Source organism: Miscanthus floridulus, chromosome 1 (genome assembly GCF_019320115.1).
Source record: "Miscanthus floridulus cultivar M001 chromosome 1, ASM1932011v1, whole genome shotgun sequence".
Taxonomy (NCBI): domain Eukaryota; kingdom Viridiplantae; phylum Streptophyta; class Magnoliopsida; order Poales; family Poaceae; genus Miscanthus; species Miscanthus floridulus.
Window position 1 is genome coordinate 94,848,885 of NC_089580.1, and position 22,584 is coordinate 94,871,468.

The 22,584-nt window shown below is 45.3% G+C and overlaps 2 protein-coding genes across 3 annotated transcripts; both read right to left on the minus strand.

Annotated features, from left to right (window-relative positions):
* Positions 1 to 959: 959 nt before the first annotated feature.
* On the minus strand, positions 960 to 3,540 carry LOC136460498 (uncharacterized). The gene is made up of 3 exons (XM_066460167.1): positions 3,110 to 3,540; positions 2,062 to 2,248; positions 960 to 1,406 (listed from the first exon to the last, which is right to left on the minus strand). Exons 1-3 carry the CDS (start codon positions 3,538 to 3,540, stop codon positions 960 to 962), a joined length of 1,065 nt encoding a protein of 354 aa, XP_066316264.1.
* A 2,971-nt stretch (positions 3,541 to 6,511) lies between these two features.
* LOC136537904 (uncharacterized) lies at positions 6,512 to 16,282 on the minus strand. 2 transcript variants are annotated; one of them, XM_066529885.1, is made up of 12 exons: positions 15,730 to 16,282; positions 15,544 to 15,645; positions 12,746 to 12,822; positions 11,977 to 12,086; positions 11,742 to 11,883; positions 11,566 to 11,664; positions 9,673 to 9,778; positions 9,229 to 9,527; positions 8,963 to 9,145; positions 8,686 to 8,883; positions 8,187 to 8,504; positions 6,512 to 6,948 (listed from the first exon to the last, which is right to left on the minus strand). In XM_066529885.1, exons 1-12 carry the CDS (start codon positions 16,253 to 16,255, stop codon positions 6,856 to 6,858), a joined length of 2,253 nt encoding a protein of 750 aa, XP_066385982.1. In that variant the 5' UTR covers positions 16,256 to 16,282; the 3' UTR covers positions 6,512 to 6,855. The 2 variants fall into 2 exon arrangements, with proteins under 2 accessions (XP_066385982.1, XP_066385990.1); XM_066529893.1 differs by having other exon boundaries at positions 12,746 to 12,826; positions 15,730 to 16,229.
* Between the last annotated feature and the right edge of the window lie 6,302 nt (positions 16,283 to 22,584).

Sequence of the window (22,584 nt, forward strand, 5' to 3'; positions counted from 1 at the left end):
TATCTTTAGACCTTGCTACAAGGCTCATACTTTGCCTTCCAGCAAGCTCGAGGACTACGTCGGTACGATGCACCTGCCGGTGCATCATGTTTTGCCTGTACGGCAATTCGGTTTTCAACTAAACTATGAATTCTTTTTAGACCCTGGCACCACGTGCCTACGTCACCTACTACCAGGCTCGGGGACTAAGTGGGCACACTTCACCTTGCGGTGAATGTGTTTGTTTTTCGACCCATACGCTTCTGATGATCAAGGACGTCATGCTTCAAGACCACTTACATTTCTTTTCAGAAATACAAGTGGGCACACTTCTCGGGACAGAAATCTTTTTCTTTTTTCTTAAGAGCACCATACATTCTTCGGACAACCTACTTCTCCGGTGATGACGGTGGTCGGAGGCGTCAAGGATTCAAGCCTCGCTTGTCGGAGAAGGTTAAAATGGCGTGTCGCAGCATAATACATGATGCTCGGGGACTAGCTGTGGGGGTATTAACCCCTATACCCTTACGGCTAAGCTTGGGCTGGCCCGGATCGATGGGTTCAGTCCACCCGAAAGACGACGTGCGGCCTAGTTAACCTGATCGGAGTCCCGCACAAGGAATCAAGACGGATTTGGCGACCAAGCAGGATCCTGGTCGGTTAGAATAGGAATCCTTATCCGGCCACATATGGCAATTGTAACTGACTAGGATTAGTTTCCAGATCTATAACCCTGCCCCCCGGACTATATAAGGCGGGCAGGGGACCCCTCTAAAAAACATCTCTCATTGACATACAGCAATACAAATCAGACGCAGGACGTAGGTATTACGCCTTCTTGGCGGCCGAACCTGGATAAAACCTCGTGTCTGTCTTGCGTCACCATCTTGTTTGGGGCTTGCGCATCTGTCTGCCGATAATCTACTACCTTGGGCATACCCCTAGGTAGACTGTCGACCATATTTCGTCGACAGCGGGGGTCACTCACAGTCGCAATTGAGGGTCGCGTGCTGCACGGTGAGGGCTGGGGCACCAATTGCGCAGTAGTGGCGACAGCAGTGTTGGGCGGCGTCGGAGGAGTTAGGCGGCGGCGACGGCGGAGTTGGATGGCAGAGGAGTTGGACGGGCGTGGGTAGAGGAGGCGACGGGACTTGCGACGGAGCTGGAGTTGGGCGGATTTGGGCGGCGACGGAGTCGAGTTGGAGGGCGACGGCAGAGCAGGAGTTGGGCTGGCGGGCGACAGCGGGTGCTAAGAGGAGGTCGTGGGACCTGCGACGGACCGGCTGGGCAGACAGCCACAGAGAGGAGGCAGCGGGACCTGAGATGGAGCCGGGGGGCGAGCGCAGAGAGGAGGCGACGGGGCCTACGATGGAGCCAGGCGGGCGGGCGCAGAGAGGAGGCGGCGGCGGTGACTGGACTAGCTCAGGCTGAAGAGTGAAGAATGAAAAGCTAGGGTTTGCATAGGAAGGTATTTGGGCCTAATTTTACCGCTAATGGGCCCTATTTCATTTTTAGTCTCCCGCGAACCTGTTCTTTTATTTCCACACCGCGCGCCAAAGGCACGGCCCTATACCGACCGAAGGTGTGTCCTCTATACTGATCTAAACCGACCAACTGTTTGACTATATAAGTAAATATCTATACCGACCGATGGTTTATCGCAACATGTACATTTACCGACACTTGATCCGTGGGCTAGCTATACCGACCGACGGTGCAACGGTATTAGTATATTTATAACGACACACATGTGACGCTATATTAGTGTTGTGGTGTAGTGTAAGGCTAGAGAAAAATAAATAAAGTTTTGGTTTTGTTGATGTTTTTCCACCAACAGGGCCCATGCACTTGATCTCTACCTTGTCTTCATAAGCAGAACACACTTCGAGCAAGTGTAGGGTAGTCGATCCTCCAAATTCTACAAGTGAAAGTTTTGAACCGATAATAATGATGCACACAAGATGTCGCCAGTTTCTACTACTGATGGTTGACTTCGAAACGCTAAAGAAGGAGGAACAAGTCAAGAAGGGATGAACCTGTCAAACCTAAATCAACGGGTTTGGCAAAATAAGGTGGCACCACCAGTGGAAGCCCCACTACTAGAGGCGCCACCACAAGAATCCTCATCTTCAAGAGCGAACCAAGATACTCGATCAATGAACTTCCACAACTACCAAGGGCAAGATTATGAAGCAACCTTAAGTGGGCATCAGGGAGGACGCATGTCTTTCTCTGGCTGAGGGTATCATGCCTCTCAAGAGGCCTACCACTGCTTCGACAATAGACTCGTAACCATTGAAGAGACAAATGCCGCCATACAAAGTACGTTACATAATCATGCATAATGGCAGGTAAGCATGGGACACGAGATGGCCAGCCTAAAGCAACAGCAAAAATCAAAATTGGGAGGCTCTATTCCAGCACCTCCACATCCGGCCACCTCATTGAGCAACCACGACAACAACCAGCTTGGGGGAGAAGACATCCCCGTGTATCTAGATAAGTATTTCTTTTCCATTTATTATTCTTAGTTTGCTTTATATATATTAGAAAAAAAAAGATGAATAACTAAAAATAAAGTAAAAAGTTATCTTTATAAAAATATATATAGTTATAACGTGTGATTAAAAAATAAAAATAAAATAAAAAGAGTGTGTCTAGTTTGTTTTAATTTATTTTTAAGAGCTGAATAAAATAAAAAGGACTCTGAAGATAATCTTTTAAAATGGAAATAATAAATAGTTGCTCTATTGTAATTCCTTTTAAGTACCTAGTTTTCAGTCTTCAATTCTCCCGAGTTTTGGATAAGATTGTTTTGATATAATGATTTACTCTGAACTTAAAACTCGTGGGTAGCATATGCTTGATCTTAGTCTAAGTAATTGACGGATATGATATGAGAAGGTCTGTGCTGTTGTTTATCTTATTCTGAGTGACACTAAAGTTCTGGAGATTTATCTTTTGAAAAACATAAAAATGCTATATAATGAGTTGCTAATAAAAACAAACGATCAAGCATCACTAATCAACGTAACATGCATAGAGCAAGACGCAACAATAGATTATTTGAACATATATAATACGAGGAAAGGATAGTGATCGAATAGAAGAAATTAAAACAAAAACAAACCTGATTGGTGAGACCATAGTAGCCATTGTTGGCCTTCCACAGGCCGGCGCGGACTTAGCGGTCGGCGTGTGGGATCCTGCGGGGAGCGTCGATGGCGAGGCCCACGGCAAGGTCCGCGACGTCGTCGGTGTGCACGTCGGGGGTGTTGGTGACCCGGACCCCGCGCTCGCGGCACCTGGTGAGGTCGACGTGGTCGAAGCCGACGGCGTGGCACGCGATGATCTCGAGCCGCGGGAGCGCGTCGATGAGCTCCGCGTCGCCGCCGGCGCCGCTGCCAGCGCCGGTGACCACGGCCCGGATCGACGAGGCGTGAATTCGCCACGGCTGTCATGCGGGGCATCCCAGAGGCGCAGGAGGCGGCAGCGGCGGTCCAGCTCCTGCTCCAGGTACGTGTCCAGCGGGCGCAGGAGCAGCACGCCCAAGGATTCCATCGCTGCTCAGGCAGGAGTAGTGTTAGGGAGGTTGGGTGGGCACGTACAAACAAGACACGGCAACTGGGTGGAACAGTAGGCTTGTATACGTCTCCAATGGTTCAGATCTGAGGACTTCTGTTGAGGGAGCGAAATATTATTGGTGTCTCAGTCTCAGCGGTGGCTGCTGCCTGTTGAATTAAAACGCAGCAGCAGCCTGCAGCCGGCCCAGTTTTTTTATTAGCTGGCATAAGCATTGCCATTTTATTTAGCTGACGACGACTCTGTCTAAAATAATAAACTCAAAACATGCCATAATTTTAAATTGCTGCAGCAAAGGAACAAAATGAAACAATTTGACCGGAACTGAAGCCATCATTTTTACTTTTTTTCCTTCGAACAACGTAGAAGAACTTCATGTCATTTCAAGATAGAAAAAACACAAATACAAAGAGTTAGACAGAGAGCCCAATCCAAACATGAACACACACCCACAAATGGTCCTACTGCAAGAAAAAAGAATCGCCACAAAAGTAACAGAAGGCCTGACCAAAGACCATCAACTATGGGCCTAAATCATTCTTACCTCTCTTTTTATTAATCGCAACATTGGCAAAAATGGTGTAACCGATGTATGTATATGTTCACATGTATGCGATGTCAATTGCTCTATGTTTGCAGCTACATTTTTACTTCACTGGCATGCGAGCTAAACTAGTTGGTCAACATGCCAAGATGAATCAAACTTTTAGCTCGTTATATAATAAGTCCTAGCAAGCTAAGCCGAGTCGAGCTAAGCTGGCTCGATATCTAGCCCTACCTCACGACGTCACATTAACCTAGCAATTTCAGATCTAATTCAAGATTTTCTTAGGGCCCAAGTGGGGCTTTCTGATACTGTATTTGGAGCAGTTCTTAGAATAGAAGAGATCAAACGAAAAAAGTGACTATTTGGAAGTTCCTAAAAGCCAGGAAAACGATAGTTGACTTTTTTTGAGAAGTAGTGATCCAAGTATCACGCATTGCATGTAGACATCCATAAGCGCAGCCCCAGTGCTATGAGCTAGTTACTGGCTCTAAAATAATCTCTCTAATGATATTAACTTTAGCATATAGCTCATAACATAAATAGCCTCACATGACATCCTCATGTAATCTTGAAACATGTGTATGAGACTAGCTCTCGATCAAAAACTAGTTTTTTCTCTCTTCTTTAAAATATGGAACAATATGCTATGAGCTAGCTCCTCATAAGTTAGAGCTTCTGTGAAGACCTTTTCTTTTGAGACGGCTTCCCGGATACTATGATAGCTACAACGAGTTATTTCTCTACTTGTAAGATCATGTTAAGTCAACCATACCACAAAGATCATGTTATATACTCTCTTCATCCCAAATTATAAGTCATTCCAATTTTCTTGGAGAGTCAAAGCATCTCAAATTTAACCAAATTTATACAATAAAATAATAATATTTATGATACCAATAAGTATCATTAGATTCTTCATTAACTATATTTTCATAGTATACCTATTTGTTGATATCATAAATCTTTATAATTCTCTCTATAATTTTGATCAAATTTAAGATGTTTTGACTCTCCAAAAAATTAGAATAACTTATAATTTAGAATAGAGGTAGTACCTTTTATGCGAACTTAGTTAAATTTAACATTGTTTGACTTGCATATGCTAAAATTACATTATTTTAGAAAGTAAGGGAAGATTTAATAGTTGCACGTGCTACTAAATTTTCAAGAACTTAAAAAATTAGCGTGCAACTTAATGTTTAAAAACATGAAAATTAGTTTTGCACAAGTATCTAGGAATTGACAGTGTCCTAAAATCGTCACCGAAACAGACCAATATGAAATTACAACAGTCCGTTAACATATATGAGTTGTTTAGTTCTACTGTTGGTAACACAAACATAAATGCTTTAAAGCTGCGGACGTTATCGGTGGGAGATATGATTAAACTAATTTTCTTTATATCTACATTACTGTGTAACCAATCAAACAACACGATATATGTTACAGAATATTACTCCCTCCATTCTAAATTATAAGTCGTTTCAAGAATCTTTAAGAGTCAAAGTATCTCAAGTTTGACCAAAATTATAGAGAGAATAATAAAGATTTTTTACATCAAATATGTATACTATGAAAATATAATTGATGAAGAATCTAGTGATATTTAGTTGGCATCATAAATATTATTATCTTATTATATAAATTTGGTCAAACTTAAAATACTTTGACTCTCCAAGATTCTTGGAAAGACTTATAATTTGATATGGAGTACATTATATAAGGAGAGCGGCAACAAATTAGCTACCTCTAGTACAACAGTCCCTTACTAACATTATAGATATACCCTCAAAAAACATTATAGATATATAATAGCAAACGTACATGTGTTGCAACAAAATTTACATCTTAGTATCTTATGCCATCTACTATAATACATTTTAGAATCAGACTACATACTTTTATTGAACATATGTATCCTAATTTGTATCAGCACAAGTCATATGATTTTAGACCATGGATGAGACAAAAATAAATTAAAACTCCAATTTTTTCTAATACAGAGCAATACTATCATTCTTATAAACCCAGCTATGACTATTTTGTTCCGAAGAGTGAAGGAACACAGGGACAAAGAGAGGGAGAGATGGATCAAAATTTAGAGACAAAAATTCACTCTGATATTTATACTAACAGATATGCTCATGCATTACAACAGATCATACAACCTGTCCCAATATGTTTTAAAATCAAACATTATAACTGTACTATTCTAACTTCTATAAGCACGAGTCGTGAACAAAGGTCATAGACTAGACATTAAAGCAATTAGACTCTTATCTCTAATTCATAACCTCTAATTTATTACGTACTACTACTCTAAGTAAAAAAAAAATGATATGACACTTCTGCTCTATGGAGTGAAAGGACAAACGGACTCATAAGAGAGCCGAGGACAAAAACTGAGAAATTGTCGCTCTTTAAGTATAAAAGGTATAAATTACAGGACGATATAAGGAATAAGTATGCATATCACAAATCACGACTTGCGATATTTTATAGTCTCGTCCTCACAGGATACAACACATTTATAAACATCCCCATTATTCCTTCGTGGCTTGCATGTAAATTGTGGAGCTTTTTATGGTATGTTTTTGTGTTATAGGTGGATGAAATGAGAACAGGAAATGGTGAAAATGAAAAGGTAAGCCTAGTTCTAACAGAATCTTCTGTACATGACAAGAAAAGTATCAACAAATAATTCCGCCTCAAAGCAAGCAAAATGCTTGTGGTATTTACAGTAAGCACTATTGGAAGATCTGTTGGATGACTGTCTCTGCATTTCCATTGTACTGCATGAGGAGTTGGATAGCGTCCGCCCTTGGCAACGCAAGGAATTCCTAAGTATATAGAACATACACAGTAAATGATAAATAGCCAATTAAATTCAATCTTACATGTTATTGATATCTTAGGTGCTGACGATAAAATATTCTGATCTCTAAACAAAGTGACAAAAAGTGCAATAAATTCCACTACGGGTACGTTCAGTCCTAGGCAATACCAATTTGAAAAGTAGATTTCAAAAACCTAAACTAGTTCGAGACGTGTTGCCAAAAACTACAACCTTTGGTGCCCACTGCAGAAATTTACCCTATCTTGACACTTGATGCAAAACAAACTCACCATGAACATCCCTAGTGTGCTTTTAAAGGAAACTTTTATTGACAACAGGGTAAAATGTTAAACACAGCTAGAAGCTGAAATGATTTTTTAACTGACCTTATAATACTGTAACTAGTAACTATTTTTTTTAACACCAGGAGGGTTGCATCCTTTTATACTGAGAAGGAAAAAAAGGGTAAAGAACCCTTGCAACACACCGACGCCCAAGACAGCTGCACCTTTGTTAGATTAGAAGTACCAAGACCAAAGCAGGCCACAATTAACCCTCTTGTGATAACATAGGCCCTATTTGGAGTCCATGGCAAAACTTTAGTCCTACACTTTTTGCTCATTTTTTTTTGCTATGGGGATCCAAACAGGTGGGCTAAAAGTGAGCAAATAGGGTGGACTAAAGTTTTGCCCATTTGCTACTCAAGAGGTGCAAAACTGGGCTAAAACGTCTTGGGTGGCGCACTGGACACCAGATAGCCCCCACCCACCCACCTACGCCCTCTCTCTCTCCCATGGCTTAATTAAATGAGGGCAAATCAGTCATTGTAGGATGGAGGACTAAACTTTTGCCATGGATCCAAACACCCCCTGCTGGACTAAAGTTTAGCAGCAAAAGTTTAGCACCTAAACTTTTGCCATGGCAAATGGATCCAAACAGGGTCTAATGAATATCAAACATAGAATTTTTTTATATGTACATAAGAAATACGTTGCCACATTACACTGTAAACCCCATAGATAGCAACAATCATCCTCACCAAGAAGATATAGGACATGTTTGGTGTCATCCCTACAAGAGGGGCAAAGAAAACTGCACGTGGAGAGCCAGTCCATTGCCTGTAAAGGCAAGAGGATCCTTGCTCACCTTGCCAAAAACAAAGGCCCAAGGGTAGAGAAAGAAATCGACACTTGTCCTGATTGTGGTAGGCAAGGGAACCAAACATCATAGCATATTACTTACCATAACCTTCAGTATAGCATTTTCATCACAGGAAACTTCTGATGAGACTTGAGGGCTACTACCTTCATCTGGCACCTTGCCACTTGAACATGTTGTGATTTGAGATGATCCATTTCCACATTCATCTGTAAAGACCTTGGACATACTGTGACTCCCCAATGATGGATCAACCTCTTTCAGAGAATCAATCTTCAAAAAGTTCTCAAAACGGTCCTTGCACATCTGAAGCTTAAACCATTCAGTGTGTGTATGGATTGTTGTTCTGACTAGCTTCATTAGCTGAGGCTCTTCAATACCAAGCCTTCTGCTCATTGCAACCTACAAAAGAGAATACGCTTGATACCATACCACATCACTCTAAATAAACATAATAAAACTCATGCTCATTTCTTTGATTAAGGAAACTAAGATCTAAAGCCAAGTAAATTTTCCTTTTACTGTCACTAATAGTCTATCACAGCAGCTATATTGACTCGCAATATGCAGACGTCGAACAAACCTGGAGAGAACTGGCAAGTACTGGCAATGATAATGCATTCATGAATACATCTTCATTGGGTTGAATTAGTGTCACCAAAGTTTCCTTCAAGGGCTTCAGTAGAGCTTCGTTATTGGCAGCAAGTGGTCCCAGATGAGTGGATGCAACCTTGAGAGCAGATACATGATCACCAGCAGCTACCAGCTTAAGAAATTCAACCTGAAATGGATAAATATATTAAGTAGGTATCGATTCCTATCAGAGCTGCAGATAAGTATGGGTTAACGGTTGGGCTTACCTGTTTCAGCTGAAACAGAAGAATAGGGTTCTGTTGAAAGAAATCAGGATCTATACAGCTTATTTCCTCCACAACTTTGGAAGCCATCCCTTTTCGCGTGAGGTCCCGCATTTCCAAAATAATTTCATATTTCTGGTCTTCCATGTGTATATTATCAGACAAATTAAAATTTACCACCAAATCCTAGAGAAGGGCGTACAAACATAAATCACTATTTATCGATAATCTAGTTTCCATGAAAGGAAAAAATAATTATGAAAGCTCACCTGTTTTTCTACCATAGTATCTTCGTCCATATCAAGGGTAGGAGACAAACTATCATGCTTACTGGAATCCAACAACGTGTCACAAGCATAATCAAGATCATCTAGCCGTCCTCTCCATCTCTTTCGTCTTCGCTGCCCAGACGTACTATTTCTAACCCTATGTAACCTCCTGGACCAAGAATCATCGCGAGTGATACTGCTGATGCTACAATGTCCATTCTGACTGTTGGTCATTTCACACTCAAGCTGTGTTTCGTTATTAACATCATTATTTTGTTTACATTTCAAGTCAGCAGTTCCTACAAAAAAAACAGTTTTTATTAGAACTAGGCAACCAAAAAGCTACTTCTAAGAGTTAGCTTAGCAATAGAGCGCTACACAAAATTACTTATTTGCAGTAAACAAAATTTTCTTGTAGCCTGTAGTACAGGTTCAGCCATTTACCAGAAAGAACATGCGAACTGCCTTCAACTATTCCCCTGTATACACAATACTCGTGTACAAGTTTATCCAGAAGTGTCAGGTCCAGCTTCATCCGACACAATTCGTTCTGGCATTTTTACACAGATAATCTTACATCATGAGCGTCAAACCAAGGAAGCAATAAGGGAACACTTGTTGAAACATAAGCAAGTTCATGCCGTATCAAATAACAATCCAACAAATGATGATTGAGACATACATTATTTCCATATATTTAGTCAATGAAATGAAATGAAAAGGCAATACATGTAATCTTTTGGCCCCTCAACAATGGACAAGGAGATATATAGCCTCCAAATATAACTACAAACAGGAAAACAGGACTCCCAACTATTTACAATGTTGTAATGCTGTTCCCTTCCCTATTTCATGATGATCATCTTACAGAAACCTAACCAGCATGTATACATATTGGTGAACCACAAACTGGTTGTGCAGAGCAGAAACAGAGATGCACTACAAAACATATGTGTGTAACAGAAAGAATCAACTTTAGGCAAAACCAGAAGTAGACCCCCAAACGTTGATACAAATGCTAGACAACTCTCAGAAAGGTATGATTCCCAACACTCCAGTGGGCATATCAGACACGATCAAACAAAGAGAATTCCAAAGTACGACATGTCATCTGCAAATCTTTGAAAATTGGACAGGATAAGCTAGCCAATTGTAAGCCCAAGAGGCAGGAGGTGTTGGGAAATGAAATCAGTGGCGATATGGCCTCATGACAGGCATGGATTTGGGTTTCAGGACAAAAGGGGTGGCCTATTTTGATTTGCTGTTCTCAATCAGGTATAATGGTACACCAGTAAGGTCCCCCGCACCACTAACTCCTCTGTATAAGTCTAGCAAGACTTGTCAGAGAAGGCTGTCAATGCTGAGATACTGGCAGTGGCAGGTAAGATACAGAAAGCAGCATGAGGTAGGCTAAGATAGTACCTGGTGCTGACGATGGAAATGAGGGTACTTTAGTATTTATATATATTTATGGTGATGGCTTCGATAGTGAAACCATGTTAACGTGATGGAAGGACTGAAAATGGGGAAACAACAAACAAAAATGCACTAGAGGGCCAGTCATGAAAATGCAAAGATGCAAAATTCAGTGGCAAGTTTAGATAGGATTTATGAAGACAACGAGTCTCCACTGGGATTTTTTGTGGGGGAACTTCTCAGAAATTACCACTTTGGTGTGGTGCATTCCAAAACTTTCTGCTTTTTTAATTTTTTTTATTCAAGCAGCCAGTTATTGGCTGGTATATATCATCAGAAGCTTGAAACTTGACTCTTGTGACAGGGGGACAAGTTCAACAGAAAGTTTTGGAAGGAAAAAATTTGGATTCACAGCACAGAAAAGGAAATGTCCATTGCCAAAATTTTGTACGAAAACCAAATAATTATGTACTCCCTCTGTCCGGAAAAGAATGCGATTCTAGCATAGTATTGAGTACATTCTGAATTTGACCAAGTTTATACAAAAGATATCAATATTTATAATACCAAATAAGTGTCATTAGATTCATCATGATACTTATTTTGTGTTATAAATATTGATACTCTTTTCTATAAACTTGGTCAAACTTTAAAAGATTGACTAGGGGTAGAGCTAGAATTGCATCCTTTTCTAGACGGAGGTAGTATTTCTAAACATTTATAGCAGGCTTAAAAAGTAACAAGCCATTAATAAGATCAACAATGCTGCTTAAGTTGCATGAAAAATAAATTTGCATGTTTCACAAAAACTATTAAAAACACAAGTTTCTTTTCAGTTAAGAAATCAGCACAAATGGCAACAAAAATTCTATGGTCATGGTTGAATAATTGTATACCAAAATTTTGTAATTATAATACAACCTGAAATGCTTGGTATAAATTTCCTTTTGCGAACTTCAAGCTATCCACAGCGCCTTGTCTTGTCAACTCCACAGCATGCGCCAGGGTTTGAACATCAACCTAATATCCAAATATCAAAAGCTGGTGCAAAAAGAGCATAGTATATGTATATTTAATAATTACTATGGAGTGCTTGCCTCATCAAATGGTGGTGCTTCGAGTAAGCATTCCTGAGGAACCACAGGGGGATCACGATCCTCAAATAGCAGCCGCTCAGTGAGATCAGATATAGGTGATGAAAATGAAATTCCTTGGCGCTTGCAAAATGCCTTGTGAATGCTATTCAAGTGTTGTAAAATTGTTGGAATAGCATAGAAGATAATTTGACCAGATATGATTGGAAAAACAGAAGGTATGTACTGTATAAGGTACCTTATTAAGTATCTTAACGTCAGCGATAGAATAGGATCATAAGCTTCTAAATGAGCTCTTAGTATAGATGATAGTAGACCAGCAAGTTCAAACCTCTTCTTTATAGACCACTGTAGAGCAAAGGGTTTAAGAAGGAAGAAACGATTAATACCAGAAACATTAAGAACTTCCTTACAGTACATCGTGAAGTGCTGAAAGATATAACATAGCAATAGCAACCTCGATAAAGTTGAGAAACATATCTTCCAAGAAGCAATAAGCATAATAATAGTTCCCAACATAGAAGTTCTAACATGCAAAAAGTACAGTATTTTTTTATTGGTCATAATTGTTTTGTTCACGGGCGCTGGTTGTGGCTAAGGTTTTTTCTATTGGTGAATCCTTTTTGTAACTTCTTTGCCCCTATAGGGGTTGTACAAGTCATCTAAACTCCTTTCTTCTAAATAATGATGTGCAATTCTCTTGCGTGTTCGAGAAAAATGAAGTATAGTATTTTAATAGTAAGGCACTCATGGGCAAGTGCAAAGCAGTGTATTGTCAAATAATTCAATGACAATCAAAGCTACCTAAACTCTGGAGAAGTCAATACCTTACCAAGAAATATTATAAGCTGTCTTCTTGAGTGTATTAATTGGTCTATGTTGCTATCCACTATTTAAAGAAGTAATGTCACCAAATATACAATGTATGAATAATTAACATATCCGTGCCATTATTCTTAGCTGATAAGCTCATGAAGCAGAATATGGACATAGGGGACCCTGCATACCTCATTAAAAACTGGGGAAGATTGATCATCTTTGTCATATATCAACACAAGCATTATATGCTTGAACTCCTCATAAGCTTCCTTCATGGGCACATTAACATATCAATATTCAGTAAGCAAGCTCCAAACAAGCACAAACAAACTCAATTAAACATGCTAGGATAAATGTGTTTATTCAGGTTTAGCTGTCTAATATATCCTAGGTGCTGCATGATGCTCTTTTAGTGTTATGTTCAATATATGGCTCTTTAATACATTTGAAATTTGCCCTCCCAAGAATTGAACAGGAAAGAATTAAATGAGCACCGTAACCTTATCAAACAGGAACAGGGTAGTAGAGAAACCCAAGCAGTATATTCATTCATTGTGAATTAAATTGAAACTGTAAAATGCACCAACAGTCCCTAAGGCCTAAACTTATAAATAACCTTTCATGATGGAAACATCTTAATGACAAAAAGAAAGTCATTTGTTGCATGCTTTGAATTAAAAGTTATAAACTAATTTCTGAGGAATTACCACTTAGCCATGTCAAGTTTCAAAAAACATACGTTCCATAACAATCAAATCATTTTTGTAAAAAGTACGTTGTATGTTCCTGTAACTTGTTTAGTTACAGGTTAACTGTTGTAGAGCCAATTATCATAATAGTAAGACCATCAGAAGCACCCTTTCAAAATAACATCTTGTAGTTCAGGCAAATTTAACCTATACTAATGTACCAGTAACTAGTGCTTTTCTAAATATCAGCTGCTACAACATAAGTGGCTCTACCTCAACAAATATATACATAATCACATGATTCAGCTGTTGAGTTAGGATCTGCTTGGTTGGCTACCACAGTACCACATTTAGCTGCAATTACCTCTGGCAAAGTGTGGCCAGACAGTCATTGTGCTGAAGGGGTAGATTGTGACAATTTAAGCAAAATACGGTATGCCACATTAGTGCAAAAGTAACCAAAGAAATGTGACAAAAAGTAAAACTTTCCAGCTTTTGTGTATTGCAACATGATAGGCGTGCAATCTTAGCTCTTAGGGCACTGGTATTGCACCTAACATCATCTAATCACAGTCACACCACAGTTTCCCACATAGCTGCGTGTTTGACTGACACAATTGTGGTCGCACATATTTTCCTAGCACCCTACCCTACACATCATATGTTCAGTTGTTGACAAACTTTGCGACACTTGTGGGTAATGATATGTTGGCTACATTTTGCCTACATCACAGCTCGAGAAAGAACCTCTTTTTCATATATTTTCCTTAATGCGATAGCTCAAACTAGCAGGGATAGTCTCCTAGCAATATGTCCTCATATGAAGCATACCTCCAAAGTTTTTTTTTTTTTTTTTAATCCAATTTCCATAGCACAGATTTCAAGGATGCATACTGCAATAACCAAGGGGTAAGCACCCACTAAGAACTGGATGCCAGAGTTACCTCCACACCTATGTCCAAATTGTTCGGACAAATTGGACACTCTGAATCCAAATCAGATTCTGAAGACTATATCTGACTCCATGTAGTATTTTGCACAGCCATACTTATTTGCCAAGCCAAACTCCTGAATACATGTGCCATTTGAAACAAGGGATCCTGACCACCAGGGCCATCAACTGGCAGGGGCGAGGTGGCCAGCTGCACAGGCCCCAAAAATCTAAAGCCACTTTTTTTCTTCAACACACACGAGAGCTATGTATCATTGCATTAATACAAGGATACACACACAAAAAAAACATTTTATTCAATACATGAACGTGAAGTGAAACTGTGAAGGAATATCGATTGTGATCATTGATCGGCCTCAACAACTGGTTCATCAAATCTGATCAATTTCTCTCTGTTTGTCTCCCAGTCCCAGGTCACCGCCCACCCAGCGAGGCAGCAACACAACCCTGCTAGTCTGCCAATGCAGTGCCACACCTGCTGAGTGCCAATACGGAGACGGAGGATGCACCCTGTCGCTGCTGCAGTCAGGGGCGACGCCGCACTATGTTTGGGTGGAGCACTGGCGCCAGGCAAAAAAAACATATTTACTACTAAATGGTCTACTTTTACCATACAAATTAGTTGAAATTAGATATATTTCTACATTGCTATGAATAATGTGCACCACTATGGATTTTAAGGTGGCTTCGCCCCTGGCTGCAGTTCCACACCTACCGACACCCGACACATCATGGTAAGTGGTAACCTGAGCCTGCTAGTCGATACTACTATACTAGCGTACAGAGTGCAAAACATGGAACAGCTTAATTTGCAATGTGATTTCTTCTTATGATTAGGAGTCAATAAGATGTATTGAAGTTGTATAATTAAGTGAAAGCATGATTTGATTATATGATTTTTTCCAATTTTAGGGCCCCATCTTGCATTTTCTACCAGGGCCTCAAATTCCAAGAGACAGCCCTGCTGAGTTAGAGGAGACTCGTCCCCTGCTGGCCACCGAATCAATCCTCACTATACCAAAGCCACAATTGTAGGTTCAACCCATTCAGATCCAACAACAAGCCTGACAATTCCCACAATTTTCACCACTTCATGATCCACTACTCATATTATTAAGTAGCCTATGCACGCTTAACTTGTTGCTCGATTCCGAGCCACTAAATATCCATTCAACACTGTTTTCAGCATGGTAAGAGCCACCACGGAGGTTCAGTACACAGTCACAGTACTTAAACCGCTATCCGCATGGAGTAAATTTTAATTTGACGCTTGAACACCTCAACTTGAATCAGAGCATCATGTCATGTCAGGCGTGAGGAGGGGGGTCACAGCAGAAGCACTCACCGGGTAGGCGTCGAGCGCACAGGGCGCGAGCGCCGTGCGGAGGCAGTCGAGCGCGGCGTCCCTGTCCGCCTCCGTGCCCCTCCTCACCAGCTCCACAAATCTCTGCACCGCCACGCAAATTGAATCATGTCTCAGTTTGAACCACAAGCGCCGGAGGTATCGGGAGACCGAGGGAATGGCACGCACCTGCTTGTGGAGGTAGAAGAGGAGGCGGTGGTCGGCAAGCGCGGCGGGCGCGTGGGCCCGGAGGAGCGCGAGGGCCGCGTCGACGTCTCCCATCTCGAGCGCGCGGCGCGTGCAGCGGATGAGGAGGCGCGACCGGTAGGATGAGGAAGAGGACGACGAAGACGAGCATGGGGCCGAGGAGGTGACGGTGGTAGTAGAGGAGGAGGGTGAGGACGGCGGCGAGGGGGAGGCGGGGGCGGGGGCGGGTGCAGCGGGAGGACAGGCGACGAGGCGGTCGGATCTGGCGAAATCGAGGATAAGGACGTCCAGTGCGTCCCAGTTCACCGGCGGAGGAGAATTCGGCTGCGGCCAGTCCATCGGCGGCGAGGCAGTAGCGGGCGGTGGCGCGGGGATTAGGGGGGAGGAGCAGTTGGGGTGGTCGGGACTCGGGTGGAGGTCGTTGAGACGACACGATGAAGTCGGTGGAGCTGTGGAGGGCAGCTTGCGTGGGTACGTGTAGCGAATTGGGGTGAGGTGTGATACGCATCGAAGGCTGCTAGTACTAGTAGATAGAACAAAGGTATGATCAGCGTGTAACGCGTCGTTTGGAGTTGGAGATACTACGACATTTTCTGAAGGTTGGTTGGTCTAACAGAGTCCCTGCATCCTTTATCAGATTTTTTTTTTTTTGAAACTTCCTTTATCAGATTTAGGGTACGGGAGTCCGTTTGTTTTTTTTTTAGATTACTAGATACCTGCTTTGCACCGGGATCCGAATTTTTTAACTAAAGCTCATTCGGACGCTTGAGCTTCGTGGACACGTGGATTCATATACTCCTACATATGATCATTATTATTTACTTTTGTACATCGGACTTGTTAAGTCTCTTGATGGTGTGCAACAATTCTACGTGTCGGTGTTTCGTACAAGCACCGACAAGTAAATTTATAGTAATATGCGTTAGGCTTGGATGGTGTGTTAAATGACACAAGATTTATACTGGTTCGGGCCGAATGTTTCTACGTCTAGTTTGCTGCTGCTCGTGTTATTAGCACCGTGAACGGTCTGTAGTAAGGGGTACAAATGATCGAGAGAGGGACTGGTCCCAAGTCTCTGATGGAAGGGTTGAAAGGAGGTCAAGAGCTTCGTAGCCGCTTGACTGTGTGTATGAGTGCGTGGTCCCGTTTATGGGAGAAGCGCATCCCCTTTTATAGATCAAGGGGCTGGCTTTACAAGGATGAGGGCTTTATTTAATCTTGTGGTTCACGTCTCCCCGGCTTGGTCCTTCATTCTGATGAGTGCTAAGATAAGTTCCTATAACACTGTCGATGGCCCTGTAGAGTGTCAGGTTGATTACAGAATGCTGTCCTGCTCAGGGTATGGGCTGTAGTACAGTGGTTTTGACTTATTAGCCTTTCCCAGCCTTGCTCCGCACGCCTTCTGGTTCTTGTGAGTTTTCGTCGGAGTGCCGAGAGATTGGGGTCTAGAGTAACGCCGAGGTCAAGGCCTTCTGACTTTGGGCCTGAGGGGTCGGGAAGCGGGCGCCGCTCCCTCGGGTCCATAGCGTGGTGACGGAATTCCCGTCGTTCGTGGAGATAGCAAATCTTCTTCTGAAGTTGTAGCGGTTGTCATATATCTTCGTTGGGTTCCGTGTCCCAGGGCTGAAGGCGGCGCCTACAATTCTACAGGGTGAGGAGCATGCACCTGTACAACCTTTCGGGCCCTGCGGTGCCCGGAAGGGCCTAAAGCGCCCGTCCCGTCATCCCTTGGCAGTACTTTTCCTGCCAGGGCGCAGGGTATGGTTCTTGGAGCCACGGTTGACCCGAACGTCTTGTCTTGCCCTGTCTCTATCATCTTGAGGGAACAGGGAGAAGTGGTCAGGTAAGATGAATCCAATCTTTAGATATGGAGCAGGGTGAGGCTCGTTCCTTGCCGTCGGGCGAAGCGGAGACCAATCCCTATCTCCTGGGTGAGACCGACCCTGCCCCTCCGGGTCGGGCGAGGCGGAATCTATCCCTCAGCCCTCGGGCGAGACCGAGCCCGCCCTAAAGGCATCGGGCGAGACAGAGACTAGCCCTGAGCCCTCGGGCGAGGCGGAGCCACCTCAAAGGCATCAGGCGAGTCGGGTGAGACGGAGACTAACTCTCGACCCTCGGGTGAGACCGAGCCCACCCCAAAGGCGTCGGGCGAGGTGGAACCAAGCTCCTGTCGTTCCAGTAAGGGGTGAAGCAACGCTCTTATGTGTCCAAAAGTTTTTAACGTTCGGTGGTTATTTGTTCCACCTTCTGGGGTATCCCGGTATTAGGTCCCCGACAGTAGCCCCCGAGCCTCTAGGTGATTCGAGTAGAACCGCCTGGAGGGTGTTTTTTGATTTCGTCAAAGTTACTTTGCCAGAGGATGCACCCGAGCGCACCCGATGGGTGTAGCCCCCGAGCCCCTAGGTGATTTGAGTAGAGTCGCCCGGGGGGTTGTATCGGTCCCTTCGTGGGTAAGGCTGAAGGACTTAATTTTTCGTCAACTAGATATTTTTTCTGAGTGGGTCGCGGCATCCTGTTCGCTGGGAACTGATTCGGGGCTGACCTAACTGGTGCTTCTGCCCTTGATTTCGGATCGTTCGTGGATCCTTTCTTAGTTGGGCCGGCCGGCGAGCTTCTGGGCTCTAGGTGGGTCAAAGAAAAAAGAATAGGCCTTCGTGGCTTGCGTTTCCCAGGGGGGGTAGAGAGTCTGGATTCACCTAGGGAAGGCGAACCGTCCGTCAAGATTTTTGGGGTGAGAGGATAGGGACTGCGGGCGCATGTCCCGCGACGTGACGTGGTGGCACGCATGGCAGGCCCGGAGATCGAGGCGGACGGTTGCCCTTCTCGCGTCCGTCATCCCCTATAAAACCATGGGGTTCGCCCCCAAGGTTCCGTATTTCGCTCCTCTGCCTTTACGTTCTGAAACATCCGCCGCCAATCGTCCCAGCCTCCTACACCCGCATCGCCACCGTCGACCGGCTTGCATTCGTGTTGCAGCCGCCATCAAGCTCGCGCCTGCCCTTCCCCCCTACTGCTTTAATGGAGTTGTGGGGCAAATCAAGCATCACCTCCCGGCGTCTGGAGGGCCTCGTCCGCCGTGGCCTTCTCCGCCCACTGTCCACCGTCCAGGAGTGGCTGCTACCTGGCGACGAGGGTGAGCCGGTGCCACCTGAAGGGTATGTCGTCTCTTTTGCCATCTTCCATGAGAGGGGATTCAGGGTACCCGCGCATAGATTCCTTCGGGGGCTGTTGGATTACTATGAGGTAGAGCTACAGCATCTAACTCCCAATGGGATTCAGCACATGGCAGCGTTTGTTGCCCTGTGCGAGGGTTTCCTGGGGATCGATCCCCATTTGATCTGTGGCGATATTTCTTTAACATTAGTCTGTCAAAGAGGAAGATTGGGGGGAAGGATGTGAACGCGCCGATGGGATGTGCCAGCATTCATCTGCGCCATACCTGGTCGAAGGGTTACCCATACATGTGTCTGGCGACATCCAACAAGGGATGGCACTCGTAGTGGTTTTATGTTAGGGATGATGCGAGTGCCACCCTACCGAAGTATACTGGACGTCTTATTGTGGACGTACCGGAGTCGTGGGGCTAGGGCGTCCAGTCCAAAGACAAGAAACACATCTCCGACCTTCTTTCCACCCTCCAAGCCCTAAAGGGTCGGGGTGTAAAGGGGACGGGGATTATCAGTGCCTACCACGCTGGGAGGGTGGCGTCCCTGATGGCGCGTGTGCTTCCCCTGCATCGGATGATGCCTAGGATATCGTTCGAGGGGACGGTGCTTGTTGACGAGGCGCTCCCTTACTCAAAAGTGGCACAGCGCATCAAGGAGGCAACGGAGCCAACGAAGGATTCTGCAGGCAGGGTCCTCGACATTGTGTATCCGGTGCCCGGACACCCCCCCAATGCGGCCGGAGCCTAGATTCTTTGAATTCGTAAGCCCTCTTCTCCTGTGCTCTTTTCTTTTTCCTGGATCTCCATTTTTTAACACTTGCTTTATGACGTTGGGACCAGCCGAGGGGGCTGGTCTTCAAGGACAGTCCGATTCCACTACTGAAGGACAAGGTCATGGCGGTGGCGAATCGACTCGTGGCCGAGTGGGACAAGAAAGCAAGGGAGGAGATGAAGAAGGCGAAACGACTAAAGCAGGAGGCACGGGATCTGGGAGAGGACGTGAGCAGTGAGGACGACGACGATGACGATGATGATGACGATGACGACGAGGTAGCCGTCGGCGTGGATTGGGGCGTCCTAGAGGACGAGGACACGCTGACAAGTGGCCACCCATCCGTGCAGGGGCCCTTCCCTTTCCACGCGGAGGGAAGTGAATCGATGAGGTCAGTGGAGGCCAGCGAGTCCACCGCTTCGCACGGCGTGCTGGCCGAGGACCGGTGGACGGGGGAGGGCGGGCTTGCTGCCGCCAACCCCGAGGCAATGATGGAGGGGAGTAGCTCTGGTGCTGCACCCCGTGAGATGATGGAGGGGGGTGGCTCTAGTGTCACGCCCGATGAGACGATGGAGGGGAGCGACTCCGGTGCCGCGCCCGACGAGATGAACCCCCCTGCCCTGGATCAGGGGGTAGGCTTGAAACGGTCCTACATAGATGAGTCGGGGCAAGGATCTGGGGATCCGTCCCCAAAATGCTTCCGCCGACCGAGGACATCAACGTAAGCTGCTGATTCTCCTGTTTTCATCCTTTTTCCATTTCTATTTTGACTTTAATGGTTATTACCTTTGTGTAGGTTCTTGTGGACGGGTCACCCCCTAGGGCTGGCGCCCAAGAAGAGTCTCGCCCTTCAAGCGGGACAGACGGCGTCGCCTAGAGTCACCCCTGTTTCGGGCAGGAGTGGTGCTGACGTCGGGGCCACGTTGGCCGACCCGATGGCGCCCGTGGTGGCTCCCATGCTCGCGAAGGTTACTGAGCGAGCGGCCTCCTCCGTGGTGGACGTGGAAAAGTCGGCCAAGGGCCGCATACCGCCGGTGGAGGTGGTCATGACCACGCCAAGCCAGGATCAGTTGGGCGCAGTCGTGGTGGCGCCCGAGGGCGTAGTGCAATCCGCGCCACCAGGGGCCCAGGTGGATCCACCCGTGGCGCTCGAAGCGGCCCAGACGGAGGAGGGTCTAGCTGGAGGGTCCTCGAGTATGGTGGTGGTGCCGCACAGGGTTAGGAGGGAGCCGCCCCTGGCCCCTTTGTCGGGAGGAAGCCGCTCCCCTGCGCAGGGGGGGGAGCCGCCGCTCCAGTGGATGGCCGCTCAGGACCCGACGTCGGCTCTTTTCTCGCTCGATGATCATTCCGAGAGCATGGAGCGGGTGGGTCTTGACATCAGGATCTCGACCATGCTGAACGCCCTGGACCAGGCCAGAGGAGCCCTCTGTGAGATCGTTATCCCTACCACTCAGGTATTTTCTAGGCTTTCTTCTTTCTTCGTATGTTTTTGTGTTTTCACATTTCTGATACCAGTCTTCTTCCTCTTTAGGTTCTTGTTGCTCATAGCCAGAATAAATCCCAATTCCTCCGCGAGCAGAAGGCAGAGTGGGATCGCCTCTCCGAGGAGGCCCGGCTGCAAGCAGACATGGCCGCCCAGCTTGCTACTGCCTAGGAGCAGGAGGCCCAGGCGCGTCAGGATGCGGAGGAGGCCCATGGAATGTTCGAGGATCTGTCGGCAAGGTCTAAGCTAGATGGAAAGGAGATTGCCAGGCTCCAAAAAGAGCAAGATGAGCTACTGCAGAGGAATGCCACGGCCAATGAGAAGGCCGACGAAGTCTTGAAGGAGCTAGAGATGGAGCGGGAACTTTGGCGGGAGGCCGAGAGTAGGGCCACGGCCCTCCAGCAGAAGGTGGATGAGGACATCGAGGTGGTCCGCTCTCTCCGGGCGGAGCTCGGCGACGCGGTGAACCGAAGGTTGAGCGCTAAAACGTCTCCATCAAGCTGGAAAAAGAGGCTGCCTATGCACGAAGGGCCCTTCAGGTTGAGAGTGATAAGCATGATCTTCTACAAACTGCGGTCGGGGTGGTCCTTAATGCCCTGAATGTGACGGAGTCGGTGGAGACCAGCCCGCTCGCGGCTCATGTCACAGGTATCACAGCTCGGGTGGGCTAGCTTGAGGAGAGTGCCTTTCACGTCGGGATTACCCACGCCTTCACCGTCGCCCACGCTCATTACGAGAAGGAAATCAACCTGAAGGTGATGAGCGAAGGCTTCCCGTCCACCTATGAGGATGAAGAGCTGGAGGAAATGGAGGAGATGGTTGCTCCCCTTGCAAAAAACCTGGCAGACAATCTGAAAGAGATGGTTCTCCCTCCGTGGGAGTAATTAGTCGAACAATTTTGAGAACAACTTATATGTAATATGTGGACAAGTGTTGGTATTTTTCGAGTCTGGACGCTTTTTCGTGATTTTGTGTCGTAATTTCGTTTTGTTTGATTTTTTACGATCTTACCAATCTATTCCCCTGAATTATGCCGCTGGTCATGATGCGAGGAGATTGTTCTGAAAGAAAGAAAGGAGGTAGCCGTACCTTAACCAGCCCCCGAGTAAGGTCTGACCCCCTGCATTTATTGGGGTCGGGGGTTACTGGAGATCGGAACTGTGGTTTTGGTGACAGGGTCGACGAAGTCCATGGATGTCATCGCAATATTCCCCGCCCTGTCTTCCAACAGAAATCCCCAACTGGGGACTCTATGGGCTTGGCAAGGTGGGGCCTTTGAACCTGTGTCCCTGTATTGATTGGCTCGAGCCCCCGAGCCTTGTTTGGGTCTGATAGGGGTCGGCCGTTATTCGCGTGTTACCCCATCCTCAATTTTCGCAATTAGAGGGGCTGAGTAAACGACACTTGCCTCGACGG